At 41.2% G+C, this 26,628-nt stretch overlaps 1 protein-coding gene across 22 annotated transcripts in view; it reads right to left on the minus strand.

The window, feature by feature from the left end:
* The window catches only part of SYNE1 (spectrin repeat containing nuclear envelope protein 1), a 488,794-nt gene that overhangs the window by 53,306 nt on the left and 408,860 nt on the right, over nucleotides 1-26,628 (minus strand). For 21 of the 22 annotated variants that reach the window (XR_010599728.1, XR_002889944.3, XR_010599727.1 and 18 more), the window contains 10 exons: nucleotides 26,404-26,574; nucleotides 21,186-21,319; nucleotides 19,390-19,594; nucleotides 15,611-15,793; nucleotides 13,473-13,619; nucleotides 11,592-11,746; nucleotides 7,908-8,055; nucleotides 6,029-6,123; nucleotides 4,730-4,964; nucleotides 3,671-3,865 (listed from right to left, as the gene is read on the minus strand). Coding sequence is in view for 19 of the 22 variants with exons in the window: in XM_065588833.1 (XP_065444905.1) it covers nucleotides 3,671-3,865; nucleotides 4,730-4,964; nucleotides 6,029-6,123; nucleotides 7,908-8,055; nucleotides 11,592-11,746; nucleotides 13,473-13,619; nucleotides 15,611-15,793; nucleotides 19,390-19,594; nucleotides 21,186-21,319; nucleotides 26,404-26,574 (1,668 nt within the window). In the remaining 3 variants the exon portion in view is untranslated. Of the gene's footprint in view, nucleotides 1-3,670; nucleotides 3,866-4,729; nucleotides 4,965-6,028; nucleotides 6,124-7,907; nucleotides 8,056-9,396; nucleotides 10,064-11,591; nucleotides 11,747-13,472; nucleotides 13,620-15,610; nucleotides 15,794-19,389; nucleotides 19,595-21,185; nucleotides 21,320-26,403; nucleotides 26,575-26,628 lie in introns of those variants that run through there. The other variant, XM_065588839.1, reaches the window with a different exon arrangement.

Here is a 26,628-nt window from a genome sequence, read left to right on the forward strand (position 1 = left end):
TTTTGCTTCCTCCTACTTATAACAAAACTAGAGAGATTATGAAAAATGGTTAAGAGCCAACTAGTTACATCTATTGAACCCAAGTCGTAATCAATTAGTTGCTTCTCAGCGAGACGGGTGGGACTAAGAGGCATCAGGTGATGACTTTATGGAACCAGGGCCTCATAAGAGAGAGAATTCAGTCTGAGGGGAGGAACCACTGGGAATCCGGAGAAGGGTCCTAAGCCAGAGTCTGTAGGAGAACAGACACCTCAGGAACGCTCAGTCGAGGGGCCAGGGCTCAGTATGGGAGCTGGTGGAGAAAACTCCAGCGTAGCTGAGAAAGGAGACTGAAGCCAGGGCCCAGTGGATAGAGAACTTACTTACCTTTCTGTAACTGGAGTTCTTCAAGATGCGTGGTCCCTATCTGTATACCACTCTGGGTTCATTTGTGCTCCATGAACATGAGATGGGGGAAATCTTGCTAGCAGTGTCCGTTGGCCTGTGCCCTCTCCTCATGCTCCTCACTGAGGATGTCAGGGGTGGGGCAGACTGACCATTTCTCCAGTTTCTTTCCTACCATGAATCTTGCCAAAAACCAAGGCAGAGGGGAAGGAGAGTGGGAAGTGGAATACAGACCTAGACCACACATCTTGAAGAACTCCAGTTACACAATAAAGTGTCACTTTCTCTTCTTTGAAGAGATTCCACTGTGGGTGACTGACGAACAGTACTCAAAGAGAAGGAGGGAGCAACGATGCAGGTGGATTACTGCTTCCAAAATCACTGTCCCAAAGAATGCCTCAGCCAAGGTGTAACATGAAGATGGAACTCCAAGAGGTGCTCCTGCTTAATATTTGGAGGGCAACTATGTGAAGTGATGCTACTGAGGCTGCTTCTGCCCTTGTAGAGAGCCCTTGCCCTGGGTGAGGGAGGAGACTGCGCCAACTGGTAACAGAATACGATATAGCCAGAGATCCACTTGGAGATTCTTGTCCTTGTACTCATTCTGCTATGGCAACGAACAGGCCAGGTGACCTTCTGAACGATTTTGTTCTCTTCAGGTAAAATGCCAGTGTTTGTCACATGTCAATGGGATGAAGTCTCCTTTCCTGGTTAGAGGCACAGGGCTTCAGGAAAAACATGGGTAAGTGAAACAACTGGTTTATGTGAAATTCTGAAACTATTTTAGGAGTGAATTTTGTTGTGGTCAGAGAGAAAAACTTTTGTCTTTATGGAATATTGTGTATGATGGATTGGCCATCAGGGCCCCAAGTTCACTTACCCTTCTGGCCAAAGTGTTGGCAATGAGGAAGGCAACCTTTATCGACAGTTGAGACATGGAACACTTAGCTAGGAGTTCAAAGGGTAGCTTAATGAGTGCTAAAAGCACTAAGTTAAGATTCCAGTGAGAGGCTGGTTTCTTTACTGGAGGAAAGGTTCTGACAGATCTTTCAAAAGTAAGGGAAAAAAATCAAACAACACCCGATGTTGGATGACATACACTGACTGCCACCCGGTAAACCTGTAGTGAGTTAAGAGAAAGGCCTGCTGTCACAAGAGTAAGATAGTCTAAAAAAGAGGGAATATCGTGGTCTCTGGGGATATTTGGTTTTGTTTGGCCCAAAGAGAGAAATGTTTCCACTTGGCAGGTAACATTTTCTGGTGGAAGCCTTTCTGCTATTAAGAATGAGTTGCATAGCTTCAGAGCAGGAACATACTAAGCTTGATGCATGAGATGAAATGGGTTGGGATGTCTGAATCTGCTATTCTCCTTATGCCAAATACTTTTAAGTGGATGGGATGACATTTTTGGAAGACTTGAAAACTAGAATTGCCTGGGCCATTTGAGGACGATGAGAGTGCCCTATCCAGTCGAATCTTCCATAGAACCTGAGGTAGTAGTGGGATGAGAAGGAAGGAATAGCTGAAGTGCTCTATCCAAGGCAGTAGTATAGCATCACCTCTGGAGTACTGACCTTGAGCTCCCGTGCAGCAGTATTTGTTGTACTTCCTGTTTGCCCAAAATGCTGTTCACCACTGAATCACATAATTCCCACTCGTGATCAATGGCAAAATGCCTGCTTAGGCTGTCTGCCAACAAATTCTGAGCTCTTGGAAGGTATGTAGCCAATAGGGTGATATGGTCCTTGATACACCAGTTCTATAAGGTGACCGCTTCTATACACAGGGGGATTGATCTCACTCTTCCCTGCTTGTTTATGGAGAATACAGTTGTCAAACTGTCCAACATTATGAGGATCTGAGAACATGGATGAGTGGTAGAAATGATTTGTAAGATTCTCGGACTGCCCTGTGTTCCAGAAGATGTGTGTATGTTCTGGTCTCCTGAGGTGTCCAAATGCCCCCTACTGTCTGATCATCCATGTGAGCTCCCCAGCCAAACAGAAATTATTGTATTGTCAGGTGGGGGGATGCTAGAAGATGACAGGGATACTGGCCTAAATCCATGGGGGAAGCATTAGAAGGGATACATTTTGATTTTAGTAAGACTTTTGACAGTCCCACATCACATTCTCATAAACAAACTAAGAAAATGCAGTCTAGATTAATTTACTATAAGGTGGATGCACAACTGGTTGAAAGACCATACTCAAAGAGTAGTTATCAATGGTTCACTATCAAACTGGGAGGGTGTACCTAGTGGGGTCCCACAGGGGTCAATCTTGGGTCTAGCACTACTCAGTATTTTCTTTAATGGAGTGGAGAGTATGCTTATAAAATTTGGGGATGACACCAAGCTGGGAGGGGATGCAAACACTTTGGAGGACAGATTCAGATTTCAAAATGACCATGACAAACTAGAGAACTGGTCTGAATGCAACAAAATTAATTTCAAGAAAGACAAGCGCAAAGTATTTCACTTAGGAAGGAAAAAATCACATGCACAACTACAAAATGGGGAATAACTGAGTAGGTGGTAGTACTGCTGAAAAAAGATCTGGGGGTTATAGTGGATCACAAACTGAATGAGAGTCAACAATGTGCTGCAGGTGCAAAAATATTTCATCATGGGAATTTAATGACATGCCCCATTTCCATTCATGAAATAGATGAAAGATGTGGCTAAATTCCAGTCTAGCATGTTGAGTGCTTAGCATGCATTTTCGAGACTGCTTAAATTAAAACATGTTTTAACGGTCTCTCCTCCAAGATCTAAGAAATTTGTCTTAAACAATGAGTAGTCAAGACGCTGGAGAGAAAACTAGATTACTTGGTGGCTAGGTAAGTCCATATACTGGCATTTGAGTTGAAGGGGGAGATTTGCAATATTTGTAATACAATGTATACGTGGAATGACTAATCATAATGTTGCAAAATAAAATGCACATGCTTTCTGCAATGTTCACTAAAATATCAGTATAATACTTAATACAAATATAGACATTTACACATCAGTGCTGTGCAAACGCTAACTAGTAAATATTCACAATAGTCACATAAGAGAGGGAAGTATTATTACCCCTATTTTATAGATGGGGAAAATGAGGCAGTGTAGTTAAATGACTTGCCCATGTTTATACAGTGAGCGAGTGGCAAAGCAAGATTTAATACACAGAAATTCCTGATGCCAAGGCCTGTGATCATTCCTCTTGATTACACTTCTTCACTATGCCATAACAGTTATTGTGTGTGGTTTTGTGCCTACTCATTCAGCACATGCACTTACTTTCAGTAGGAAGGTGAGCTGTTTCTTCTGTTCCTCAAGACGAACGGTGGCTAATTTCCAGTGCTCCTGAATTTCCGTGAGTTCTATCTGCAGGGCTGCTTCAGCACCACTATCAGCAGAGAGCAGCAGCTGCTTCCCAGCTTCCACAGTTAAAATGTAACTCCCTTGTTGCCGTAGGAGAACTTTCTCTCTAAGCTGCAAAGAGCCAATGATTTGTTAGCATTTTGTTTTTAATTCCAGTGAGTTATTACGTGTAAGTGACCCTAAAGCCAGGATTGGTAAAATACATTTTTCATTGCTACATGAGAGATCTTAGCTTAGATACAGTGGGCTGCTACCCAAATGCATTGTTTTACAGTTCAACCAGTAGGTCACTAGACAGAAGGTTTCCTCTCTTCATCCCCAATGCACACAGAGATTTTGAGGGTGGTGGGGATGAGAAAACTGACTTTTTCCCCCTCCTCCTCCACTTGAGTAGTTCAGAAACTCTGCAAGGGAGAAGCTCCTCTCTTCTGACTTCTGCTGTGAAGAGCACAGCAGACACGTATGTGCATCAGCACTGCTATTTTCAGCTTTGCCAATTCCAAGCTAATAAGTGGATTTGTCTGACTTTGCACAAAGATTGACAGCATGAGAGATCAAGGCCTTCTAAACATTATCTTAGCTCTGGTATGTCTTTAAGACCAAAGACTAATTAAAAGAACCATATAGGAGCACATACAGACTTCACTGGGAGGTCAGTTGTGAATCAAGGAAATAGGTAACTGGTGAAAGGAAATCCTCAGCTGTTGCTTGCATAGTCTTTGTTAAACGCTATGTCACTGGGATTTCTTTAGATCTATAAATCGAGCTTTCATTCTTTCTGAGGTACGCTACTAAGTCTATTCTCTACTGTGAAAAACAACTATGTCCAATATTTCTGTGGCTGGACTCCACTGATACATGACTATTGTAGTTAATTCGATTCTAGCACACTTAAGATAAACAAAACTTCTTTCAACTAAACATTAAAGCATACGGGAAAAGGACTATACAAGTATTTTAACGTCTTGGACATACTTGCGCTTCATCCAACAGGGCTCTGGCTTGCTGCAGTGGAATAGGAACACCACCCAGTCCACTCACTGGCTGATAGGACACTTCCACCAGCCATTTGCGTAGTTTCTCTGCCATCTCTCTGTAACGTTGCCATTGGCGGATCTGGCTGTCAATGATTCCCCTCCTCTGTTGTGCCCTGCGAATCACTCCTTGCCATTGATTACTGAGCAGCGTCAGTTTCAGATTAAACTCATCCCTATTAGAGAACAAACAAACAATACAAACCTGGGGTAAGAACTGTATCTTTGATCCATTTCTTTAATAAATGAAAAGCTGAAAAATGTATGTTTTCTGACAGCTATCTATAAAATCCTAGTAGAAAGGGATGCACTACTCTTTCACATGGCAGCTAACATTCAACTAGGATCTAAAACTACCACATTTCAGGACAATAGCCAGAAACAAAAGGCTGTAATGCTCTTCTCAAGGAAAACATCTTAATCCAAACTGAAATCTTTGTAAAAATTATTGGCAAACCCAATGAAAGTTCACAACCCTCTCTCAGACAAATCTAGGCATGAAAGACACCTATCACTGATCTCAAAGTAGGAAACAAACATTAACATTTGTACTGGGGGAGGGATTTATGGCAAGTCCTGATATATAGTACAGTTTGGATAAGGTTGGCATCTCTACAGCAAAAGCATTCCATATACATTAGTGGTGTGTGTTGATTTTTACTTGTTTCATCATTAATATTTAATTCTAGCCACATGCTGGTTCTCACTCCATCCCATTTGTGGTGCAAAGTGGGTAGAAAACTGATATGAAGAGTCAGTGGTGGTTCTCCTGGGATAGTGTAATTCCCAAATGACATAAAGCAGGTGTAGCTGGCTGTACACCACCCATTGCTCGCCCCCTTGGCGTAGGGGGCATTTTGGAGGCACGTCATTGTGGAAGGTGACAGGGACTATGTGCATTCTAGCCTGCAGAAACAGCCTGGGAGCTGCTCTGTTCCCAAAAATGTCAAGTTGGAGGAGTAAGTGAGAATAATTTACATTAAAAAACCCAGTATTGTGCTGACACATTGGTAATTACAATACAGCATTGTATTACCAAGACATGGCCAATCAGTACCTTAGCTGCTTTACTTACATCTTCTGCGACTTTCACCTACCCTCTGCCTGTTTGGCTTTATATGGTGTTCTCCTCAATGTCAGCACCATATGCCTTCTTTTCTGTTTGGAAATTATCTAGTACACAGCATGTGTTACCACACACAAATAAATAACTAACACACACACACACACGAGTGTCTACCTGTCATCCACCTGTCCTTGCTCTAGTAGGTGCTGCCCATCAATGATGATTGAATGTAAAATCTGCTGGCGACTGAACATCTCTGCCTGGAACAGCTATTAAAAAAGAGACAGAAGTGGTTTCAAAGCAAAGGTCTCAAAGGTTTTCACCTGAAAGGTTTTTGCTATCACTGGCAAAAATTTCACTTCTCATTTAATTCACTCAAGGCTTAATCCTGTTCCAGGTGAGCTCAATGGGAGTTTTGGTATCAACTTCAGTGAGAATGGGATTAAACCCTCAGTCTTGGGGAAGAGGAGGGAGGAGTGATTATTCTTCCCAGGAATGGAATATTTTTTACTGTACATAAAAGCTAAACAAGTTCAACAGAACCTGGGCTCTAGGCATCCTTTGGCAATAATACTGCGATTGACAGCATGTTTTAAACACAAGCTGTATGAGGAATTTAGAATCTTGTGGTTCAGGAGTATTTGGGCACTTCTCATTTTCTGAAATGTTTTTAAATATAAATATGTTATAGTTCTTTGCTTTTTGAAGTCAGATATCTGCATGAAGAATTTTTGAACCAAAACCTGGTACAAACTTAACAACGTTGTAAGACCATTTTACATTGCTGATAAACCCTTTTTGACAGAGGTGCACAGTTGCACGGTAACACTGAAAATGTATTAGCTACTTTTTTATTTTTACACTAATCAAATCAAAATTTTGGATTTTTAAAATTTTTTTAGTAGAAATACTGGGCCAGATCTTCAGCTGGAGTGAATCACTATAACTCTGCTTAAGTCAATGGAGTTGTGCTGATTTACATCAGCTGAGCATATGGTCCATTGTGCGATTATTTAAAAATATATTTTTCAGAAGGACTCAAGGAGAAAAAAAGACAAGGTAATATTTTCAGAAGTGCCCAAGTGACTTGGGAGCCAAAATCCCATTTTCAAAAGTGACTTAGGCACTTACAAGCCCTGAGTCTTAATCAAAGTCAATAGGATTTGGGCCCCTAAATACCTAAATTACTATTGAAAATTTGTTTAGGCTCCTAAGTTACTTACTTCCAGATTTTAAAATGTATTTCAGTGCCTACTTCTCATGGGAGTTAGGTGCCTAAATATCTTCAAAAATCTGGACCTTAGATCCTTCTGAATTTTTTTATCCAATATATCTCATAGAATCATAGAATATCAGAGTTGGAAGGGACCTCAAGAGGTCATCTAGTCCAGAAGAATGGTGCTTTCTGATATCCTTGCAGAATTTTTCTGACAGTATTTTTTGGGATATGTAGGAATCTACACCCACACACACCCACACACACACACCCACACCCACCATCTGTATGTTTAATCCATGTAAAAAACTAGTATCAATTTTGTTACAGGTAGGTATGTGGGACAGAAAGGAGTTTATCACCTAATCATCTCGCTATTGCCAAAACAGGATTGTGGGCCTGAGAATTTCAGAAAGGCAGCTAAGAAGCTAGTAGTTAATACATTTACAGAAGTTCCCATCATCTCAGTCTCAGTCTAGGAAGCTAATTGGGTAGGACAGGGAGATGAGGATGGAGCAGGGAAGCAATGGGAGCTAAGAGCGTGTTGGGAGATTAAAAGACTGGGAATTGATGCAGCAAACACTGCAGATGAGGATAATGGGATGTCAAATGGAAGAAACAACCCTGTGAAATTACAAGATGCTTGAAAACTTGATGATTTTTATATAAAGAATATAGGTATATGAGCCACAGATTGCACACTAATGGTCTATATTTTTATATATCCACATGCTTAAATAATTAAGATACAATATTCTCAGTGAGGATATAACAGAGGTAGCTTATTTCAGGGTACAGTAAAATGTCTCTCCATAAAGTCCATTTGTTTTAACTTGCCTCGTGTGCCCTCTGTTGCTCCAACAAACTCTGGTAGTTTCCTGAAATCTCTGCAGCCAGTTTCTGCTCAGTCTGAACCAGAAATTCCATCCAACTCTCACATTTCTCCAAAAAGGTCTGGTGTTGCAGCAAGAAAGACTGCAGCTTACTAAAATGATGAAAGGTCGATTAATTAATGCCTCCAGCTCACACAAAATAAAATGACAGTGGTTTTCCATGGAGCCATTACAATTCTGGCTGATGCAGCTTTTCCATCACAAACCCACATGCTGCCTTATCCTAGGAAACTGTTTGATGTGGAACCCCCTTGTTCTCTCACCCTTTTCCCCATTTGTTTAGTCTACATGTAAACAAAAACAGTATAATTTAAAATGTTAACTTGTGTTCATAAACAGACAATCACCATAACTTTTCTTTTGGTAGAATTCCCTTTGCCTCTTAGCTCAATATATAGAGGAACAAGCTCATTATTACTTTATAACAATGCCTGAAGTCATGTCTACACTTAAAACGGTTTGCCAGTAGAGATCTACCAGCAGAGCTATACCTCCCTAGTGGAGACATAGCTCACACTGGTAAAAAAAAGTTCTTCTGATGATATAACTTAAACCAAGACCCTGAATGCAATACCAAAATAGGATAACTGCATCTATACTAACTGGGTTTTTTGCCAGGAGAATTGGGTTTACACTAGGGCTTTTGCCAACAAACCTATGTTGTTTAGGGGGGTGATTTTTCACACTCCTAATCTACATAATTGTGCTGACAAAACTTTTGAGTGTAGACGGAAACCCTAGTTGTGATCCCAAAGGAAAGTAGCATCAGTTAATGCAATATTGGTAACATAAAAAGGCCTGATCCACATTTAAGTTTTACTGGCACAGCCACATTGGTTGGGGATGTGATTTTTTTTTTTTTTTTACCAACATAAATATACTGGGCAAAAGCCCTGGTATACATGCAGTGATGCTGGAACAACTATATCAGCATAGTTTATGCTGGTTTCAGAGAAAAGTATAAGAACTTTTATACTGATATAACTACATCCACACAAGAGGCTTTTGCCAATGTAGCTATACTCAGGAAGACATGGGCTTTAAAAAGCCAGCTCCTAAATGACCAGTGAAGCTAGCTAACAGGGGAGTTTTGCGAGGGAGTTTAAGATACATGCAACATTCTTTAAACTTAAGCCACAAAACCCCCCCTGGAAAAAAACAAAACCTTAACAAAGGAACTAACTTCAGGAGTAAAAAGATAGGCAGGCAGAAGTCCAGTAACAGAGTGGGGGCTATCCAGTTTATTGCACCCGATGCAGCACGTCTGATTACCTGCCCTATGGGCAGGTGGCATATGTGTGCATTTGGTGCAAGGAGCGCCTGGTCCTCAGACCATGTCTGGGCTTTGGAGACTAGGGTGGCTCAGCTGGAGGAGCTAAGGGAGACAGAGATACATAGATCAGACTTTCTGGGACACAGTAGAATGGTCCTACCCCTGTCTAACAGCCTCTGTGCTGCTGAGGAGGATGAAAGTCTCAGGGAAGGAGAACATCCAACTGGAGCAGAGGGAAATGATCCCATAGTTGGGACCCTCCTTCCGAATGATGTTGTGGTATCCTCTCACACTGAGGATACCTCTCCAGGGGGAACTCCAGTTATTAGGAAGAAACAGGTATTAGTAATGGGCGATTCGATCATTAGAAACACAGATAGCTGGGTTTGCGATGACTTGAGACATCTAGATAGACTTATGTGTAGTGCTGGGAAGGAGCCAGTGGTCGTGATACATGTAGGTATGAATGACATAGGGAGGGATAGGAGAGTGGCCAAATTTAGGCTGCTAGGTAAGAGATTGAAGTCCAGGACCTCCACTGTAGCATTCTCTGAAATGCTTCCAGTTCTATGTGCAGGGCCAGTTACACAGGCAGAACTGCAGGGTCTCAAAGCGTGGATGAGAAGATGGTGTAGGGAGGAGGGATTTAGATTTATTAGGAACTGGAGAAACTTTTGGGAAAGGGGGAGCCTATACAGGAAGGATGAAAAAAAGTCCCATTCAATTACATCATGTAATGGCAGACAGCTAAAAATTGACAAGTTTTTAAAGTTCTTATATATAAAATTCTATAAGTCTAAATAATAAGATGGGTGAACTACAGTGCCTTGTATTAAATGAGGATATTGATATAATAGGCATCACAGAAACTTGGTGGAATGAGGATAACCAATGGGACATATTAATACCAGGGCACAAAGTATATCGGAAAGACAGAACAGGTCGAACTGGTGGGGGAGTGGCACTACATGTGAAAGAAATTGTAGAATCAAATGAAGTAAAAATCTTAAATGAACCAAACTGTACCACAGAATCTCTATGTATAGTAATTTCATGCTCAAATAATAATATAGCAGTAGGGATATACTACCGACCACCTGACCAGGATGGTGATAGTGACTGTGAAATGCTCAGGGAGATTAGAGAAGCTATTAAAATAAAATAAAAAAAATCAACAATAATGGGGGATTTCAACTATCCCCATATTGACTGGGTACATGTCACCTCAGGATGGGATGCAGAGATGAAGTTTCTTGACACCTTAAATGACTACAAAACTACTCAAGATAGTTAAGTCCCAAGCAGCCTGCAAAGAGCTACAAAAGGATCTCTCAAAACTGGGTGACTAGGCAACAAAATGGCAGAAATTCAATGTTGATAAATGCAAAGTAATGCACACTGGAAAACATAATCCCAACTATACATATAAAACGATGGTGTCTAAATTAGCTGTTACCACTCAAAAAAGAGATCTTGGAGTCATTGTGGATAGTTCTCTGAAAACATCTAGTCAATGTGCAGCAGCAGTCAAAGCAAACAGTACGTTGGGAATCATTAAGAAAGGGTTAGATAAGAAGACCAAAAATATCATATTGCCTCTATATAAATGGATGGTATGCCCACATCTTGAATACTGCGTACAGACATGGTCACCCCATCTCAAAAAAGAGCAACAAAAATTATTAGGGGTATTGAGCATCTGCTATATGAGGAGAGATTAATAAGACTGGGACTTTTCAGCTTGGGGAAAAAAGGGGGATATGATACAGGTCTATAAAATCATGATTGGTGTGGAGAAAGTAAATAGGGAAGTGTTATTTATTCCTTCTCATAACACAAGAACTAGGGTCACCAAATAAAACTAATAGGCAGCAGGTTTAAAAACAAACAAAAGAAGTATTTTTTTACCCAACACACAGAATCTGTGGAATTCCTTGCCGAAGGATGTTGTGAAGGCCAAGACTATAACAGGATTCAAAAAAGAACTAGATAAATTCATGGAGGACAGATCCATCAATGGCTATTAGCCAGGATGGGCAGGGATGGTGTCCCTAGCCTCTGTTTGCCAGAAGCTGGGAATGGGTGACAGGGGATGGATCACTTGGTGATCATCTGTTCTGTTCATTCCCTCTTGGGCACCTGGCACTGGCCACTGTTTGAAGAGAGGATACTGGGCTAGATGGACCTTTGGTCTGATCCAGTATGGCCATTCTTCTGTTCTTACTGGTTTTGCTATACCAGCAAAATTCACATAGTGCAGGCAAAGCAAAAGTTTCACATGCCATGCATTAAACTGCCTTTTCCAGCTCAGAATGACTAACAGAGAGTAATACATGTCCTTTTAGCTGACCCAACCTGAATCTTTCTGTCGTCTGAGATGAGATCATGGACCACCGCCTGTTCAGATTCTGCATCCTTTTGATTTCTTTATCATTCAGGGGTAGCCTGTAACCCAGCTCGTTCAGACGGTCCAAGTCCGGCGCCATGCTACTGAACTTTAACATCTGGCTCTGGAACAAGTGACAAAGAACGTATGTAGCTATAGACAGAAAAATTCAGTAATTATCTTATTGAAATCTGAAAATTATGGGAAAGCTCCCAGTTGACAAATTTGTGATGGCTTGGATTGCCACCTTGTGGTAAGTGCTCTCCATTGCCAGGCAAGAGACTTTTTCATGATCCTAGATCCTTGCAAAAGGAGGCATCTCTTCAAAGATAGTGCACTTAGCCTGTGAGAAGAAATGTCTTGTGCTAATCAGTACACTCATCAATTAAGACATAGTGGAGAGAAGTTCTGCAGCTATTTCTGGTGGAAGGATATCAGCAGGGCTAAAATGGAGGAAATACTGGGTTTGCGGGGGAGGAGGAGTGTCATCAACTTTCTGTCAGGGATTTGTCCCTGACAGAAGTAAAAAGACATGAACAAGTGACTATATATATATATATGGAAAAAGCAACAAAGAGTCTTTTGGCACCTTATAGACTAACAGATGCATTGGAGCATAAGCTTTTGTGGGTGAATACCCACTTCATCAGACGCATGTCATATATAGTATGATACACATACACATTCACTTTAATTATTAAGAAATTAAAAATGAGTATATGAGAGAAATTACTTAATTTAGGGTGTAGAAAATATCACTCCATAAAGTTCATTTGACTTAACTTGCCACTTGTGCAGATGTTAAGATACATTTTAAAATGTGTAATACTTTCTAGAGTTGGTAACAGACCAAAAATGTGGATGTGCACACACTCAAACTCGGGGAAGTTTGGGTCTGGTCCTGAATTTCCAATACAGTATTCTGGGAATCCCCTGTATAGTAAGCAAATTATATATTAAATTTCAAAGTGTGGTCATACTCATGGGATCAGACTATTAAACTCTGCATCATATTCAGGGATCATTGATGCATCTTGCATCTCTGTTGAAATGTCACATTGGGGTATTTATTTTCTTTCCTGACAGTATCCAGATATGAGAGGAAATGAGACACAGCACATAATATCCAGTTAGCTGTCCAAATGTTTGAAGGTTCAGTTTAGGTAAGCACCCAAAGGTCTGGATGTCCAAATCATTCTTATGTGAACCTCTTGTATCTGCAAAGCTTAGGTGAACAGTCTTCCTGCTTCCATGTCGGCAGAAATAAAAGAGCTTCTTTTGTGGTACTTTACCTTTTCTACTTTCTGTGCCAGGCTCATGAATTGCAGAGATTCAGGAATATGAAGAGAACAGAGATAAAAGAAAACACACACACTTTTCTAAACTTCTAAAACTGTTCAATTCAAGTTTGGATGTTTTGGTACTTATTTTATTCCAACTAGTTTGCCCATCCAGATCCTTCTTACACTGAGGCACAAGGAAGGCAGTTAAGGATAGACTGCCAGAATTAACTTTTGGTTTTCTATCTTTAGTGTGTGTACGTGAGGTCTTTGATGATAAGTGAACGCATATGTTGATTTTGTGCGTATGCTATACTGTACAGACTCTCTCTGGGTTACACAACCCCGATTTACGGAAATCCGCACTTACTGACAAACTTCCATAAGTTCTGTAAGCTTTTTTTTGTGTGTATGTGTGTGTGTAATTGTTGGAGATGCGTTCCTGACTTACGCAAAATTCAACTTACGCAAGGCGTTCCGGAACGGAATGCATGCATAAGTCGGTGAGCATCTTTACATGGATCGTGCTGACCTTAATTTAATGTCACACTGTCTATATTTGCCACTCACTTTGAGTTCTTCCATCCTATTCTGGATTGTAGAGAGGTCAGATGAATGACTGGGATCTTGTCCTTTCAACATTTCTTCAGCTTCTGTTATCCAGGCCTCCAGGCCTCCTAGGCTCTTAGCAAATGTCTCATAGTCTAGAACTCCAGCCTTAGGCACAAAAGAAAGTCCACAATTTAAAAGCTTAACATGAGGTCACATAATATTCATGTTCTTGCTATGCTCCTCACTGCCCTTTCAGTCATTCTGATACTCCAACTCCTATAATAGCAATTCTCACTGGTAGCAATGTGACTGCTGATTGCTTCTCCACAGTAGAACCAATATTTTTTGATTACAGGGGCAGTGATACTGCCTTCATAGTAAAGGCTGTATTTGTTTTGAAAGTGAGGTTATAATCCTTTTGCTAGGCATGAAAACAAGAGTTGATTGTAACAAAACATACACCATTTAGTCTTTAAAGCACCAATTCAGCAAAGTACTTAGCACATGCTTAACTTTAAGCACATGCACACTGAAGTCAATGGGACTTAAGCACATATTTTGAGGTGGTATGAACCTGTTGTCAGTCAGGTGTGTGCTCTGCCCCTGCCTCTTAGGTCTGCTTGGGTGTAGTACTTCATCGATCTGCTCCTACTGATTGTAACTGGCAATCTCTTGCTAGGTCAGTGGAGCCTCTTTTTTGTGGGGGGTGGCCTGATCTGAATATACAGCTTAAGTGCTTTGATGAATAGAGGGCAACAGTAAACCTTTACTTTTCAAGAAAGTTGCGAGTAAATCAGTTCTGTTAGGAGTTCAAAGGAATTAACAATGGCACTTTTCAAAAAAATTAGGGCTAATTTGGAGATCCTTTACCATAAAAATAGCTTTGTTGTAACACTTGAAACTCTGCATAAATGTAATTCCAAATAAAATCACACACACAAATTAATTTAAAAAGAGAAAATTTAACCCCCCAAATTCTTAGCTTGATCTTAATTTTAAGGTTTCAGGACTGAATGCTAAAACTGTAATGTTACTTTAAAAATAGTTAAGGTGTCTTGAGATAATTAAACTTTTCCCTTTATAAAACCAAATTGTCGGCTTAATACTGTTAATAAAAATAAATAGTAGTCACAGTTAAATTCTAGATTGCTATAAAAGCCCCCTTCTTTTACACTCTTTATAAAATGGCATGCATGTTTGTTATTTTATAGGTTTAACAAACCGAACCGGCAGTCTTATGAGCACTTTCTACAGCACACAGCCATCTGGATATAAGTTACTTCCCTGTACTTTTTTCATGCATGTGTACTTTTGCTGAAGGACTTGTGCTGTGCCTTCATTGTTGTGCTTTAATCAGCAGAACTGGACATTTCCCATGCCATTGGCTACTGATCTATGAGCACAGTTTCTTTACTCAAAAAGAACAGGAGTACTTGTGGCACCTTAGAGACTAACACATTTATTTGAGCATAAGCTTTCGTGGGCTACAAACACCTTAACTATTTGTTAGTCTCCAAGGTGCCACAAGTACTCCTGTTCTTTTTGCGGATACAGACGAACATGGCTGCTACTCTGAAACCAGTTTCTTTAGTGACTCCTGTACATATTTATCGTGGAATTTTCAAAAGCAGTGGCCTTTTCCCATTGAAGTAAATGGTAGCACTCTCACTGACTTCAATAGGCGAAGAGCTAGATTAATGATGAATGCTTTTAAAAATCCAGCCCTGGTTTCTCTACATGTTTATTGACTGTGAGGGACTCCTTGATATTTCCTAGTTCCTTATAGCTAAGTAGCTCCTGTGGATCTGGAGGTTAGCTCTATACACTGTCTGACTGACTGTCATGTCCACAATTACGATGGGGTTTCTAGCTTCCTATGGTAAATTTCTGCCCCTCTTGCAAGGTTTGTTGTCCTTTTTTCAGCACTGGGATTCATCTTCCTAATTTCCTACTATAGGTTTGGGCATGCTAGTTGGATTCTCCCACCTTTAGCTGTACTACACATACTACATGGATCTCTAGCGAATACACCTGTGCAGATAATGCACCTTTCTTTGGGTGTAATTTTCTGTGCAACTTTGGCTAGATTAGTGCACACATTTTTTTAGGCAGAATGGAATGATTAGGAGCAATGAATACAAGCAAGCTTTTCATACCTGAAGTATAGCCTTTTGCCTGATGAGAGCCTGCTCTAAGGCTGACAAGTTTTGGCTCAGGGAGAGTTGATCAGACTGAATAGCTGCTGCTGCAGAAGTCTCCACTTGTTGCTTAAGCTGCTCTCCAAGTTCATGGAGAACAAACAGGAAATCCTGCACTGTCCCCAGGCATTTCAATAGATCCTGTAGTGAACAAAAGCTTAAAAATCACTCTGCTTCAAAACAATCTCAGCTGAGCTCTTGGGGTTCTCAAAATTTGTCATGTAACTCATGAAAAAAAAACTGATTACATTTAAACATAAATACTACTACATTCCACTGGAAAAGCCTTTAGTAACTCTTGATTGACCTCTGTAGTATGAAAAAGAACATGTTTTAATACATATGTTCAAAGGATTGGAAAAGGAGTGACTGATCAGCTATTTACATGCAAATTTTGAGCACTGATCAGAAACACATGTGGAAAGCATGATATGTCGTCATTTCTAGAAGCGAAAATACCTCACTTTGGATCAGTAAGTTCAACTTTGACTGGAAACACCCTCTCTTTAACTTAACTAATCTAGTTGGAAGATTTTTTAAATCCATATATATATATATTTTTTTTTGCTTAGTCTTCATGGCAAAAGCATGCCAAATGAGCACAGGAGGAAATAATCCTACTTTGGCATTTCTGGTTGTGAACCCAACTGCCTGCAAAACCCATGAATGCAATTTTAGGTAGCAATTTTTTATCTGTATATTTTGATAGCTTACACTAAATTGAATGAAAATGGCGAGGACCTGTGTCACAGGGTGGCTGGCCCCGGTAAATGAAACAGGTCCAGCTCTCTGTGCCAGAATAGGTGAACATAAGAACGGCCATAGTGGGTCAGATCAAAGGTCCATCAAGCCCAGTATCCTGTCTTCTGACAGTAGCCAATGCCAGGTGCCCCAGAGGGAATGAACAGAACAGGTAATCATCAAGTGATCCATTCCCCATCGCTCATTCTCAGCTCCTAGCAAACAGAGGCTAGGGACACCATCCCTGCCCATCCTAGCAAATAGCCATTGATGGACCTATCCCTCCATGAATTTATCTAGTTCTTTTTTGAATCCTGTTATAGTCTTGGCCTTCACATCCTCTGGCAAAGATTTCCACAGGTTGACTGTGTGTTGTGTGAAGAAATACTTCCTTTTGTTTGTTTTAAACCTGTTGCCTATTAATTTCATTTGGTGACCCCTAGTTCTTGTATTATGAGAGGGAGTAAATAACACTTCCTTATTTACTTTCTCCACACCAGTCATGATTTTATAGACCTCAATCATATCCCCCCTTAGTAGTCTCTTTTCAAGCTGAAAAGTCCCAGTCTTATTAATCTCTCCTCATACGGAGGCCATTCCATATCCCTAATCATTTTTGTTGCCCTTTTCTGAACTTTTTCCAATATATCCTTTTTGAGATGGGGTGACCACATCTTCATGCAGTATTCAAATGTGGGCGTACCATGGATTTATATAGAGGCAATATGATATTATTGGTCTTATCCTCTATCCCTTTTTTAATGATTCCTAACATTCTGTTTGCTTTTTTGACTGCTGCTGTTGAGTGGTAACAGCTATATAGACCCCATCATTTTATATGTAGAGTTGGGATTATGTTTTCCAATGTGCATTACTTTGCATTTATCAACACTGAATTTCATCTTCCATTTTGTTGCCTAGTCAGCGAGTTTTGAGAGATCCTTTTGTAGCTCTTCTGCCTGGGACTTAAGGAGGGCCGGCTCCAGGCACCAGCCTGGCAGCAGGTGCTTGGGGCGGCCACTCTGGAGCGGGCGGCACGTCCAGGTATTCGGTGGCAATTCGGCGGACGGTCCCTCACTCCCGCTCGGAGCGAAGGACCTCCCGCCGAATTGCCGCCACAGATCTTGATCGCGGCTTTTTTTTTTTTTTTTTGGCTGCTTGGGGTGGCCAAAACCCTGGAGCCGGCCCTGGACTGAACTATCTTGGGTAGTTTTGTATCATCTGCAAATTTTGCCACCTCAATGTTTACCCCTTTTTCCAGATTATTTATGAATATGTTGAATAGGACTGGTCCCAATACAGACCCCTAGGGGACACCACTATTTACCTCTTTCCATTCTGAAAACTGACCATTTATTCCTACCCTTTGTTTCCTATCTTTTAACCAGTTACCAATCCATGAGAGAACCTTCCCTCTTATCCCATGACAGCTTACTTTGCTTAATAGTCTTTGGTGAGGGACCTTGTCAAAAGCTTTCTGAAAATCTAAAGCTACCAGTTTGGCCAATTAAGAGGGCCTGTCAGCACCTGGGGCTATAAAGAATGGGGAGAATCGGAGATGTTCTCTCAGTGAGTGAGTGAGGGTTGTCTTAGAGCACAGTCTGAGTCATTCAGGAAAAGGGCAGGTGAGAGCTGCCAGATACCAGGTGGATGGTGGAAGGTCCCAGAAGGAAGCTGTGGAAGGTTCCTGGGGAAAGCTGAAGGCAGGATAGCAGAAGAGGGGTTTGCTGGATGGCATCCCCAAGCCAAAGAGCTGATGGCAGGAGACCAGTGGAGGGGCTTACTTGCTGATGACTTAACACGTGGGTCTAGGGAAGGATACTCCCCTGGTGAGGATGATCTCCCAGCAGAGCAGCTGTGTGGTTTCCTGCTGGGAAGAGCGGGGTTGTACTCTAGCTGATAGGGCTGGGGTGGCTGTCCTAGCAGAGGGACGTTGGAGCCTACATGTGGCAGATGGCACCAGAGTGTGGTAAGGAAGGACTACTCACAGAGAGGGCGGGAGAGGGGTGCCTGCTGGGAAGAGCAGGGCTTTAAAGACTATATCCACCAGATGTGGGAGATGGACTATGTTTGGGACTTCTGTTGCAGATGCAATGAGCTATATTTTGGTAATAACCAGCTCTAAGAAGGGATATTATTAAAGCAGGAGAGCCGGAGTGGAGTAACTGAGGACTCAGAAAGAGTGAACTGAGGCTGACGTGCCTGTTGTGCCGTGGCCTGATGCTGGAGGGTGCTCCAGGCAACCTCTATGACAATCTGCCTATCAAAGGCAGAGGTATAATGGGCTATCGTAACTCCTAAATGAAGAAATTTGTCTAAGTTTAGGAGATAAATTGTACCTTTGACATGAGATGTGGGTAAACTGGTGAAGGGGCAGAATCTTGAGATTTCAACAGAGTGCATCATGTCCTTTCACAATGAAAGAGAGGCGGGAAAAGATTTTAAACTGATCTCTTCTGCTCTGCCTTATGTATTTTCTAGTCTAGAGTATGTAGGCTAAATCATAGCAGCAGACCTTGCAATCCTCTCTCATGTGAGCACTCCCACTGAAATCAATGGAATATTTGACCAAGTAACTGTGACTTGGATAAGGAAAGACCAAAGGATTGGGCCCAAAGATAGGTGCACACAATAATTCAATTCATCTGCCTCTAGCATGGGCCTAGACCAATACACAGAAGTGTCTGAACTAACATTTAGGACGAGGAATGAAGTTTGTGTGAGAAAATCTGAGGAACCCAGGAGAACTCAGTACCCTGAATTCCTGATTCAGGAAGGTGAGGGCCCCTTTGGCCTTGTCCCATGGTAGGATCTGGGTAGGAAAGGCAAAGCCCACGGTTAATGCCTGAAGGATTCTTTAGTGAAGAGAAAATATCTCCCCTATATACAAATCTCAAACTATTTTGATTAGCCTGGATAAACAGTTTAGTATAGGAAACCCTGCTGTGATATTAGCCCATGCAATTGTGCTAAAGCAGTAAGCTTACTGAACGTACATTGCAATCCTGAATCCAAGCAGTGACTTCATCATCAGCTATGTCCTTGTTAGTGGCTGTCTTCAACAGCTCATTGGTTTGGTCCTCATGCTGCTGGACTGAGGAGGAGCACTGGCTGTAACAGTCTTTGTACTTCTGCCAGAGCTGAAGCAGGGCCTTACTGGAATGTAGCTGTTCTGCAATCTCTTCCAGAAGGTTATTCCACCTGGCAGATATATCAAATGGATATGTCAAAGCATGTGCGTTAACAGAGCTATACAGAAGAAGGCCTAAAGTAGCAATTATATACTGTTCATAGATATGTAAAGAATTACACATCTGTTTGCTTTAACAAGTAGTGGTTTAGAAAACAAGTGAGTAACTCTTATGACTCTTAAATTAGATTAGATCATGGTTATTATATAAACTGATGCTGTTTTAAATCATACTTTAAAAAAATCAGTAGTACAATATTTTCTCTGAGCACTTAAACACAGGAATGTATGTTCACATGAACTGCCATACTGCATCATATTTGTCTCTGATAATAGCCAGCATTAGATGCTTGCAAAAAAGGGGCAAGAAAACCCCCACAGCAGGCAGAAGAGGGGCGATACAGTTTCCTACTAGCCACTAATAGTCACAAATTGGTTAAAGTTCTGAAGTCTGAGGGTTTACATCCCTTCTAAAAAAAAACCTTTTAAAAAAAAGTATTAACTATAACAACTTTGGATATTCTTGTTATCCATACAAACATTCAATCCCTCTTTAAATCTTGCTAAATTCTTGGCTGCAATGACATCTTGTGGCAAAGAGTTTTACAGTCTAATCACGTGTTGTGTGAAAAAGCATTTCCTTTATCAGTTTTGAAATTTGCCGCCCTTCAATTCACTCACTTTTCCAGAACTGAGACACTGAAAACAGAACAGGAGTACTTGTGGCACCTTAGAGACTAACAAATTAGTCTCTAAGGTGCCACAAGTACTCCTGTTCTTTTTGCGGATACAGACTAACACGGCTGCTACTCTGAACACAGAAAACAGAAATTCCCAGTTTACCTTCTCAATATTGTATATTATTTTTAATACTTTTGTCAAGTCCTGTCTTATTCCTCTGTAAAGTAAAAATCCCAAACTTTTCAATCTCTCCTCTTATGATAATTTTCCATAACCTTAATCATTCTCCTCATTCATCTGTGGAGCCTTCTAATTCTGCAGTATCCTCTTTGAGATGGGATGATCAGTACTACAAACAGTATTCAGGATGAGGGCAAGCCATTGATTTATATAATGGCATAAAGATGTCTTTGGTATTATTTTCCATCCTGTTCCCTGTGCATCCTAACATCTTGTTTGGTTTTTTGACTGCAGCTATATCTTGAACAGAGGCTTTCATTGAGCTGTTTATGTGAAGCCCAGGTCCCCATCCAGAGTTGATACATTTAATTTAGAATACATCTAAACACTGTAAGGTGCATATATATATATGAATCTTTAAGTTTTTCCTTCCATTTTGCATTACTTTGCATTTATCAACATTTAATTTTATTTGCCATTATGTAGGCAAATAACTTGGTTATGCCCTTCTGTTTCTTCAGTCCTCTCCGGACTCGAGTAACCTAAATATTTTTGAACAATTTACAACATTTTAAAGTATATTTAAAGCTCTAAAATATTTCATACAAAATCAATGAACAAAATAAAATAAAATGAGGGAATCAGATGATCCAAATATATTTAAATTAGGTTTTGAGAGCTGGTAGCTTTCAACCATAACTTTCAATTTAACAAAGTTCAACACAAAAGCAGGCTTTGTACCTCATATTGACTTCTTTCAGAGTGTCAGAAAGTGTTTCAGTGACTGGTGGGTGACACTCTTTCAATAACTGGTTTGTCACTGAACCAAACTTCTGTAAGCTGTTCTCTTGCTTTTCCAACTCATCCTGCAGTCTCTGTATAGAGAGAAAAAAGAAAATAAACCATTGAGATCTATTCCACTCCTGTAGAATAAAAAAGATTTTAATCTCACCATAAAAGTGCATGAGTCATATGACTTCATGAAATCAAGTTACATTTCTTATTTGTATCCCTATATTAATTCAAATCATACTTACATATATGTTTAAAGAAACATTGTTGGGTTACATTTGGCTCAAAATCTAGATTTTATAAAAATTACATTTTTACCAAATCCATTTACCTAAATGTAAAAACCTTTCAACGAAACAAGTTAGTTTTAAACAAATATTCACATGCAGTGCTTGCAACCAAAAGACTGCACTATATGCTAGTCTATCAGGAATAAAAAGCAAAACTGACTGGAGGTTAACTACTGAAAAAACAATATTAAAATTGACTAGTCTATTTTCCACAGTCCAAGTGAGAGAAATGCACAAAAGTAAACTAACAGCACAAGTAGTGAAAAATAAACCTTATTTTTAAAATTCTTCCGCTTATTAATTTAGGATGTTCTTAGCAACACAAAGAAGTATGTTTACAAAAATATTGTTAATCTATTTATTTACATTGAGCAGAAGTTTAAACAAGTGTGGAATTCAAATCATCGCCATTAAGGGATCTCAAACTTTTTAAACAATGTGATCATGAGATGCTCTCTTTGTTAAGAGACCTCCCAACCCATCCTTGGACTCATGAACAGCTACAATAATTGCTTAAGGCTAGAGCATGAGTTAACAATCTACCCTCAGCGAGGGATAGTGAAGCCTGGGAAGGAACTTGTGACTAAGGGGAGATCTACAGGAACATTTAGTTCAGAGCAATCTGGCGTGTAAGTCTATCCCACACCAGTCTTCCACACACTAACTCTCCATGTGGACCCTGCTGACACACACTAACAGTCTATTAATGTGCTTTGATCTACCCTGCTTTGAAATGGGAGTAGATGAAAGTGCACTAAGGAACTGTTAGTGCATGGCAGCAGGGTCCACATGGAGAGTTAGTCTGCAACAGGCTAGTGAAGGGTAGATTCACACCCCAGCTTGCTGCAAACTAAACGTTCGCGTTGACAAGTCCTAAGGGGATGTCTACACTGCAATAGCAGATATGACTGCAGCACGTGTAGGCATAATTGAGCTAACTTTGATCTAGCTAGCTTGCTAAAAACAGCAGTGAAGCTGTGGCAACACAGGCAGTGGCACTGGGTAGCCACCTGAGTATGTACCCAGGGTACTGGTTGGACTTATACTTGCGTCAGCCAGCCCATGTCACCATCCATGTTGCCATTTTTAGCGAACTATCTTGATCAAATCTAGCTTGGCTATGCTTACATGTGCTGCAATCACACCTCTCGACGGCATAGCCTCAGATCCTCTCCCAGTCTCCCTGCTGCTTTCAACAAGGGTGTAAACTGGACGGGGTCTGTCTGCTGCTGGCTGTGTTCGGGGCAGAGGGGGGGGAAGAGGTAAAAGGGAGCGCTGCCCAGTCACCTCTTCCTGCCCACCCAAATAAGGAGAGGAGGAATACAGTGCTTCTGCTGAGCCTATTTCCCTTCCAGTGCTGTGAGTGGCAGTACAGGCTGTCAGCTCAAAGTAGTAAGGTGACACCTTGGGCCCACAAGCTGGGCCACAATCTGTCCCAAAGAAAAAAAAATATTTATTGTTTTACTTGCTGCCTTTTATGAAATGTAATATCTGGGAACAAGGAAAAGAGGCAGCACCATTTGTCAGCGAGTGCTCTGTGGACCTCAATTTGGGAATTGCAAATTTACACATATGCCATTTTCACCTTCACTTGTATCTTTGCAACTCCACTGACATGTATATACATCTACCTAGACTGCCAATCATTGCAACACTGTCAACTTAAATTTGCCCCCAATTAACTATTAATAAAACACATTTTTAAATAAGTCCTAAGACATAAGAAATGTATCAACAATTATTTTTAATTCCAAAAACAACTGTTTTAAAACAAACACACTTCTGTGCTGGCAGTGTTTTCAATTATGTTTTTATTATGAGCGCGTGATACTTGATGTTTTTCATAAATCCCCTACTCCTGGAGTCATTTGAATATGTGAGAATCTCAGCTTTCGTTTTTTAAAAAAGTGTAGTTTCTAGCCCTCATGATCGAAAAGGAAAACTTGAAAATGTGACCTGAGTGTTCCCTAAAGACTCAGAAACCTGAAGGCAAATAAAAAGGACTTTTTTTTTTTAAACCCTCATGATTTTTAAGCTAGTCGCATGGTTTTGAAAGTTTGGGGTTGGCAATACTGTGTTTGAAACCCATACACTGCAACACTGAAACCTGAAAGGGAAAAAAAACAATTACTTGCCTTTCTGTAACTTGTTCTTTGAGATGTGTTGCACATGTCAATTTCACTGTAGGTGCGTACGTGCCTCGTGCACAGTTGTCAGAAAACTTTTTCCCTCAGCAGTACCTATCGAGGCAGCTCAAGCACCCTCAGTTGTCACATGCTGGCATAAGAGGGTGGAGCTGTCCCAACCTCTCTGTTCCTTTTTACCTCCTACAGAGAGGGGAAGGAGGGCAGGTCGTGGAATGGACACGTACACCACATCTTGAAGAAGAACAGTTACAGAAAGGTACGTAACCTTCTTTTCGTCTTCAAATGCTTGCATATGTCCATTCCACTGTAGGTGACTCACAAGCGGACAAACATGGAGGTGGGCTAAGTCTACCTAAACTGTGACTGTATGACAACTTAGACTGAAACAGGATAATGAGAACCAAAAGTGTGGGTTGATAACCAAGTCACTGCTTTACAAATTTCTATGATCAACACTTGTGCCAAGAAAGCTGACAAAGTTGCCTATGCTCTAGGCAACCTCATACCTCTTAGAGGGGATGCAAGACCTCCTCTCAGCTCGCTTTGCTGTGGGGAGTAAGGAGGACGTTGTTTGCCATAGCGCCCTGACAGATTCCATTAATTGGCTTCATTAATTGGCAAGGTCACCCTGGTAGGGGCTGCCAATACCAGAATGTTCACCAACTTGAGGGAGCTTTCACAGAACTCCTCTGCTTGAATGTTAAGAACAGAGGCCATCCTTCTCAATAGATTGTGATGAGGCCTGTGGTCCTCTTGCGGTGTTGAATATCTTGCCGCCAACAGCATCATCTGGTGATGACGAAGAGGACACCACAGAATTCTGAGATAGTGGCTGCTCCATGACTTGTGGTGGGGAAGCCACCCAAGTGACTTCTGGCTGCTCGGTACCAGAGAATAATGCTCTTGGTGCCGATGCTCCCAGAACAGTCTCAATGACAAAGAACAAGTCAGTGGCAGGGAGGTCCTAGTGGAAGGAGGAATGCCCCAGGATGTCTACAATGGTCACTGATATGGGCCTTGGCTGGGTTTTTGCTCCTAAGGAGGAGGCCAGTGCTGTGACTGTTGCGTGACCCCTAGTCCCCAAACCTCTGATGGAGGGTATGCCCACTGTCTCTGATGGGACACAGACAAATGTACCTCTGAGTCTAAAGAGGAAGAATCAAACATCCAACCTAGGGGGAGAAGAACAAGTTGGGACTGGGAATAGGTAGCCTGAGCCCAGGGATGGTGGTACCGGGGATATCATTGGAAGCTTGCCCTTCAATGGCACTGCCCTTTGGGGAAGCTTGGGAAGTAGTGGTACGGCGAGTTCCTGACACAGAGAGGTAGGTGCTGCAGGCATCGGTACTAACAGCAAACTTTCTTGCACTGCTGGAGATACCGGTAGTGAGAAGCAAAGCAGGTCCCTGTGGCTGCATATGTCTTTGGGGTGGTGGGGAGCAGCAATGAGTGATGGCTCTGCCAAAGAGATCTTTTGGGGATGCCCTTGATGGACCTGGCACAGGCTCTGGAGGTGGCGGTCCGTTTTTTTTAGCTGTAGAGTGCTCCAGTGAGAGACTCTTCCCTGAGCGTCTCTTAGAGTCTCTTCCTCTATTTGGCTTCGGCACCAACATGCCTGAGCAAGGTACCGAGCCTGAGGAGGGTCTAGGCCTTCTCTTTGGTATCGTGAATGGGACTGAGGAGCTGCTGACACCTCTGGTCTGATCCAAACCTAGGCCAATGTACTTGGGGCGCTCTTCGAGTGAGAAGAGTCTGATGGGGGATGAAGTGCTGCCTCCATGAGCAAATATTTGAGCCTTGCCACTTTAGTTTTCTTTAAGTAGGGCTTAAATTCCTTAGAAACGTGACAATTGTCACTTATGTGGGATTCTCCTGAATATTTCAAACAGGCCGGGGGTGGGTTACTGACCAGCATAGATTTAGCACAAGCGCGGCAGGATTTAAAACCTGGTGAGTGCAGCACCATTTTGGTACTGATCTCGGTACCAGCAGATGAAAACTAGTCCAAAAAGACCTAAGACAAAAAATCTATCACTAAAACTTAACTAACTAACTACTTCCTAACAGTAACAAAAGTACAGATACAAAAGAGGGAGGAAGCTTATGACAACAAGTCTGAGATTGTTCCGACAACCGCCACTGGGGGTAAGAAGGGACTGAGGAGGGTTGGGGGCGGCTCTATCCTCTTATACTAGCATGCAGTGGCCTATGGAGACAGAGTCGCTCAAGCCCCCCTGAGGGGTACTGCTAAGGGAAAGAGCTCTCCGACAACTGAGCACAAGGCCCACACTCCCTAACGGTGAAATGGACACGTGCAAGCACTTGAACTTATGCTAAACAAGTGAAACTGACTTTAATTGTTCAGGGATGGAGAAATGCAAAAGTTATCAGTACATGAATAAAGACAAGTAAATTGGATTTTAAAAATTCTATTAATCTTCATATATTTCTAACAACTAGAGATGGTTAGAAAATTTAGTGAAAAAATATTTTGATAAAAAAAGCAATTTCACAAAAAATTACTTTTTAAAAAAATTTCAGGACCAGCTCTTCTAGAAACGTGTATAAGGACATTTGTTAACATCAAATGTTGTGGCTTGGCAGCGTATCTAAGATTCCATATGTTAAGGGCCAGATTCTGCAGTCAGCTACATCTGTGCAGTAGTGAGGGCAGAATTTATCTTTAAATCTTTTCTTAAGAAGTCAGGAGGTTCAGTACTCATTAGTCACCTGAAGATTATCGACTTGGACTCTCACTGCTTCCAAGGAACCTGTGAGGAGATGAAAGCGAGACAAAGAATATCTAGCTTCCATCAGGTAACTATTCAGTTCTTCATAAGCCACTTTGTGAATGCTCCACTGATCAAGCACAGACTGCAACAATATCTTCAGCTGGCCGACCTGGGAGAAAAAAAACAATCAATCAATATGGAATGTGTGAGACGCATTTGCTAT

Source organism: Chrysemys picta, chromosome 3, assembly GCF_011386835.1.
Source record: "Chrysemys picta bellii isolate R12L10 chromosome 3, ASM1138683v2, whole genome shotgun sequence".
NCBI lineage: Eukaryota > Metazoa > Chordata > Testudines > Emydidae > Chrysemys > Chrysemys picta.